The sequence below is a fragment of the Peromyscus californicus genome, unplaced genomic scaffold (assembly GCF_007827085.1).
Source record: "Peromyscus californicus insignis strain IS unplaced genomic scaffold, ASM782708v3 Scaffold_16__1_contigs__length_79575227, whole genome shotgun sequence".
NCBI classification, from domain to species: domain Eukaryota; kingdom Metazoa; phylum Chordata; class Mammalia; order Rodentia; family Cricetidae; genus Peromyscus; species Peromyscus californicus.
Window position 1 is genome coordinate 8193920 of NW_026294458.1, and position 5723 is coordinate 8199642.

Here is a 5723-nt window from a genome sequence, read left to right on the forward strand (position 1 = left end):
CTTGAAGGCCAAGAAGCTGCCAACCTGGGCACACCAACAGAAGGAGAACAAAGTCCCCAACTAAAGATGCCTTATCAAGGTGAGGAAGGGCTACATAGTGAGACCCTGTGTCAAAAAGAACAAACACCCCAAAACGAAAAATCTCCATAAAAAGCCAAAGGAAGCTCACACAGAAAAAAACCCAAACTCCTGAGTATCGAAGAGAAAAAAAAAGACAATAACAAAAACTCATGCACACACACAAAACAACAGCCAAAAAAAAACAAAAACAAAAACAAAACAAAAAAAAACAAACAAAAACCAAAAAAACCCCTACAATCCCTTATGTGTGTGGGAAAGCAGAACACATGACTGGATGTCTCATCAGAAACCACGGAGGCACAGACCTGTAGGCTCAGCATTCAGGAGGCTGAAGGACAGGAACCAAAGTTTGAGGCTAACCTGGATTATACTACAAGACTTTGCCTCAAAAATAAAACCTAAATCGGGGTACGATTATGCTTTCCTCAGATAAGCAATAGCAAGTCTGCTGGGAAGTAAACAAAATGAGGGATGGCTGGAGGAACAGCGTGAGAGCAGGTCCGAGCCGACATCCTGAGACCACCCAGAGCTGTGACAGGAAGACAAGTGAGGACTGGAGAGACAGCAGGACACTTAGTTGTGAAGGACTCTGACCTGCCTCAGACTGGCCACGTTCTGAGTGTCATCAACATGGCCAGAAAGGGTTCCACTAAAGCACATCCTTGGAAACCCAGATTCCAACTGTGCCACAGGATCAGGTGCCACAGGTTTCTTCAACAGTGATGCTGAACAGAAGAACAAAACGTAGCTGTCACAGTGGAGGGACGGCCACCGCCTACCCACTATCCTTCAGCTGGTGGAAACCTATGTTGGGCAGATCCCTGGCCAATCTCAGATCACAAAAATGCCTTCCCTAGAGTGTTTACACAGGCCTGGCCAGGGGACCACAGACACACGGTACCTTGATGGTAACTGCAATGAACAATACTGTGGGAAAGCGGATGTTTAATGTTTCTCCATGGTGAGGGCTTTTGTGTGTGTGTGTGTGTGTGTGTGTGTGTGTGTGTGTGTGTGTGTGTGTGTGTGTGTGTGTGTGTGTGAATGTTGCTACCTTTTCCTAGATAGGGCTAAACTGACCTAAATTTCATTTCTTCTGCCAGGTTCCTCCTATAAGATAAGATAAGATAAGATATAGCTCAAGTAACTCCAGAAATCTGCCTTAAGACACAAAGATAGGGGACAGAAGCCAGAATCTATACCTACACCTAATAAGTCCCCCACTCCCCATTGCCTGGTAACCCCCCAGATGTGCGCAGGCTCAGAATGTCACACCTGGCTCACACATAACTCTCCTAACTGTGCTTCCTCCAGAATGCCCACCCAGCCCAAACGTACCTCTTCTAACCGCGCCCGCTTCTCAGAAGGCTCTGACGCATCATCACTCTCACTTCCTGAAAGATCTTCATCCTCTGCTTCATCCCTAAAGATGTCATCATAGGCAGGAACTTCAAGGTCATCCTCTTGTTTAATGAGCAATTTGATCTATGTTATAAAACAAAAAAAGCAATTATGATTTTCTTCTCTCCCTGCCAAAAAAACAGTTTCTCATGATGCTTGTGTAGACTCTTAATATTTCTTAATCAGCTGACTCTCAAGTGTTCTGTACATACAAATAGCACCTGTCTAAGAAGAGCTCTAGGCTTCTCCATACCGCTCAGTACAGCACTAGAGCTGTCCCACATGACATGCAGAAATTATGAAACTAAATTTTGAAAAGCATTTACAGTCTACTCTGCGAAACATTTCTTTCTTATGCTATACATTAAAAAAAAAAAGTCCCACCAGTTGGCTTTTGATAGAGGATGTGAAAATGTTGCTATGGTTGGATATTTGGATATGTTTATCCCCCAAAAGGTCCACCAAGCCAGAAGCTTGCTGACTGTGTAGGGTGTTGAGGGAGTAGAGCCATTTAAAGGTGGGTTCTGGAAAGTGTTCGGTCAGCCGCAGCTCTCCCCTTGCTGATGCAGTCACACCATCTCCAGAAGTGTGTCAGGCCTCACAGAAGCTTGGTCTCCACCAGCAGGGTGGTTATAAAACTTCCACAGCTTGCTGCTGTTTCCTGACTCACCATGGAATCTTTCTCCCTCTGCCACACACTTCCTCTCTTGGGAGACCATTCACCATAGGGGTCTCACAAGGGCAGAGCCGATGTTTGTACCACGCTCTTGAATATCCAGGACAGTAAGCTAACTGTAACTTTAATCTATAAAGTACCCAGTCTCAGATGTTTTCTTACACAGATAAGTAGGTTGAGACTTACACTAAGCCAATACAATTTTTGTCTCTCATAGCAATTCCAGACTGACTTCTCTTGAAGAAGTTTCTTCTATGAGGATTTCAGAGTCTGAAGTCACGTGGAAGGAGACCAAGTCAGACTGCTTAGTCAGCTGGTCTATGCTAGGTTGCATATTTAAGGCGTAGAGGTTCAGAATAAGTACAGTAGAGCCATTTGGGGCTAAAATATCCTGATCCTCCACCTTCCAGATGATGCAATTCCACAAACGTGTTGTGCACATGCCCACGAGCAGGTAAGATGGGGTTCTTGAACTGAAGATACCCCCTAACTGGAGAAGATCCATGCAATGCTGCCACAGCACAAGAAGGTACAGACTGATTAAAGGGAGAGCACACATAAGGGAAGGCTCTAAAAGGGCCAGGTACCTGAGTGTCATTGTACACATTCACAACGTTGACTGGCCTGTGGGTATCACACACAAAAAATACACTGTCTTCATCAGGCTGAAGGATATCCAATAGGTCTACGTTGGCTCCACAGTTTATGAGGATGAAATAGCGGAACTGAAAGGCGATAGAGACACTGTAAAGGAACTGCACCAAGGAGGCCCCTCCTCCCTCAGCACTGTCAATCTTGGCGCTCCTCTGCCGAGCACATGTGGCCAGGCCCAGGAGGAACACTGCCCACAGCTGGCCTGGTTATTGTCTTTCCCAGATGACACTGTAAAATGGACTCTGAGGCTTTCCGTGCTTCCTGAAGAGCATGCTGCGGCTCAGCAAACTCAAGCCTTGTGCACAGACTCAATAGTTAATGAAGAACAGACCAGGACTCCACACGCAAACCAATGTCTCTGAATACTGCTAACTATACTGTCCTGCTGCCTTACCACATTAACAGCAAGCACTGTGTGGGTTAGGTTCACAGGAAATCTTGGGCAGCCCATACTTTATGGCCTCCTAAATAATAAGTCCTTTATCAAAACAAACCACCCACTACAGAAAAACCTTTCCCCAACTGCCTGGGTGGGCTCACACTTGTAATATAACACTTCGAAAGCCAAGGGGGACTGCCCAAGAGTTCAAGGTCAGCATAGGCTATCAAGTAAGATCTTGTCTCACAGCACTGAGGGGAAAACTCAGTTGGTACAGGTACTTCGAGTTATGAATAAATCTCTTCCAAGTCATCCTAGAAGTGGTCAGGGACTCTAGAGACCTTTGGCACACTCTACCCACTCCGTACATGTCCCATTTCTTATCTGACCCCAGGTTGAGAGGTAAGGAGTCTTGGTTTTGCCATTTAAATCCAAAGGGAAAACATGTGTTTGGAAACTGGAATGTAGAAAGCAGTGGTGTATCCGAGGAAAATATGTGAGGTCAGAGTAGGTGTTGTCCACATGCATACCTTCTTTTATTTTTGAGACAGGATCTTGTTATGTAGCCAAGGCTGGCCTCAAACTTGCTATATGTAGTTTAGGTTTGCCTCAAATTCCTGTTTTGTTTTGTTTTTTTGGCAAAAATGTTGATTCTGCCATCATAACTTGAAGTGTAATGAAACAGACACTTCAAAACACACTTACCCTACTAATTATTCTAAGATTCATTATTTCATACCTGCTCTTTATGTTCAAGAAATGCAGTTTCAAGTTCTTGCCACCCAGAAACTGGAACCAGGGTATACTGCACGTGGTCACACTGAAACAGGGCCTGGAGAGAAAGCATACTATCAGAACCCCGTCATTTAGGATAACCTACCTTGAATCACCAGAAGCAAACAAATTAGCTGAGCTGAGAGAAGATCTATGTGATATGCTGTTTGGTAAAACATCAGTAGGAGGAGGTCGGTGGTGGCACACGCCTTTAATCCCAGCACTTTAGAGGCAGAAGCAGGCTGATCTCTGTGAGTTCGAGGCCAGCCTGGTCTGCAGAGCGAGATCCAGGACAGCCAAGGCTACACAAAGAAACCCTGTCTCAAAACAACAAAATCGGTAGGAGAAGCTAGGTTGCGGGATGTGTGTGCTCAATGTACAGTCCTGCCAAATCTGTCACATTTTGCCAAAGTCACACACTGAGGGAAAAAGTAATTTTAATTACAGATGTTCTAAAAAGTTCCTGACCCCCTATTCATTGTAAAAACCACAGTATAGTCAAAGCCCAAACTAATGACCTTCTCTTTAATAGACTAGGGATTCCTGTATTTCCAGCACTCACTTATGACGCCACTCCCAGCTATCACAGCCCTCTCTCAAATTCGATCTTTGAGAGGTCATTTTCAGGTTCAAAGATTTCAGAAGTGAAGCCATTTTCACTTGGGTTATTGTAAAAACAAGACAAAGCAAAAAACAAAGCACTACTTACTTGTCTCACTGTTTACACTTCTCTAGTCCCGGTACAGTTCAGAGAGGGACCGCTGGGCCCCTCCCTGGGTCACCAGCTCCTCAGGTCCCTCCCCTCCTGCGCCCCACCTCCTGCCGGGGCCAACCCTGTTGCCTCACCTCTCGCCCCTGCCCTAACTTCCTAAGATAATCAAAGCTCACCTGAAGGATCTTGCAAGCACACAAGGCATCCACATCCGAGGCCACAAAGAGAAGGACCCTCTGTTGAAGGAAATGCAGACAGGTGGGTTGAGCACAGGGACCTCAAACTCTGTGGCAACACCCCGTCCTCCTTGCCCACTCACGGACACTCGCCCTCATCCCTTCCCCTCAGATAAGGTTTGGACCAGGATCGTGGAATGGGAGTCACCTGGTTGTGGACCAGCTCGTAGAACTCCTTGCGGAAATCGGACACGAACATAGCCACTGCGACCGAATACCCAGAGCTGGCGCTGAGACACCGATAGCCCTGGAGGTGGTCAAGACTCCCGCCAAATCACGGCTCTTCCGATTGGCCCATGCCAGCAGCCAATAGTTCTTAGCCTTTTCCTCCTTTCTGATTGGGTCCCGTTGGGAGACAGCCAATAAAGCTCCGCTATTTGCTGCTGGAGAAGTCCCGCCCCCTACCCACTCACCCAAAGAAGCGTCATCTAGAGTCAGGCTGCGAATCTTGTTACTCCCTTTGACGCTAACTTCCAGTTACCCAAAACCACCTACGCTCGGCGGACATCTTTACTTCGGGAAGGTATGCCTACCATTTCACCTGGGATGCTCAGGAAAAAAAAATACTCCTAGACATAAAGTAAATTCAGTTACACATCGTTTGAGGACGGCAATTACGTTTTCAAGGCACTGTTGGTCGAGGTAGAGAGTTGATATATAACGCACTTCCGCCCGAGTCCATGATGGCTGAAGCCAAGGCCGGAAACTACCTGCATTCTGGGTATTGTAGTCAATAACGAGAATGGAGCCTACCAAGTTAGGAAGGGAATGCTATCTAAACATTATAAATAATTGCTGTCCTGTGAAATGAGT

The 5723-nt window shown here is 46.2% G+C and overlaps 1 protein-coding gene across 1 annotated transcript in view; it reads right to left on the reverse strand.

Moving 5' to 3' along the window:
- Cdc45 (cell division cycle 45) overlaps nt 1-5433 on the reverse strand; it is a 33413-nt gene extending 27980 nt beyond the window's left edge. Inside the window, exons 1-5 of the mRNA XM_052740287.1 lie at nt 5059-5433; nt 4851-4910; nt 3928-4020; nt 2743-2880; nt 1417-1563 (exon numbers count right to left, since the gene is read on the reverse strand). Of these exons, the coding sequence (XP_052596247.1) occupies nt 1417-1563; nt 2743-2880; nt 3928-4020; nt 4851-4910; nt 5059-5109 (489 nt within the window). The 5' untranslated portion in view covers nt 5110-5433. The remainder of the gene's footprint in view (nt 1-1416; nt 1564-2742; nt 2881-3927; nt 4021-4850; nt 4911-5058) is intronic.
- Nucleotides 5434-5723: the final 290 nt, after the last annotated feature.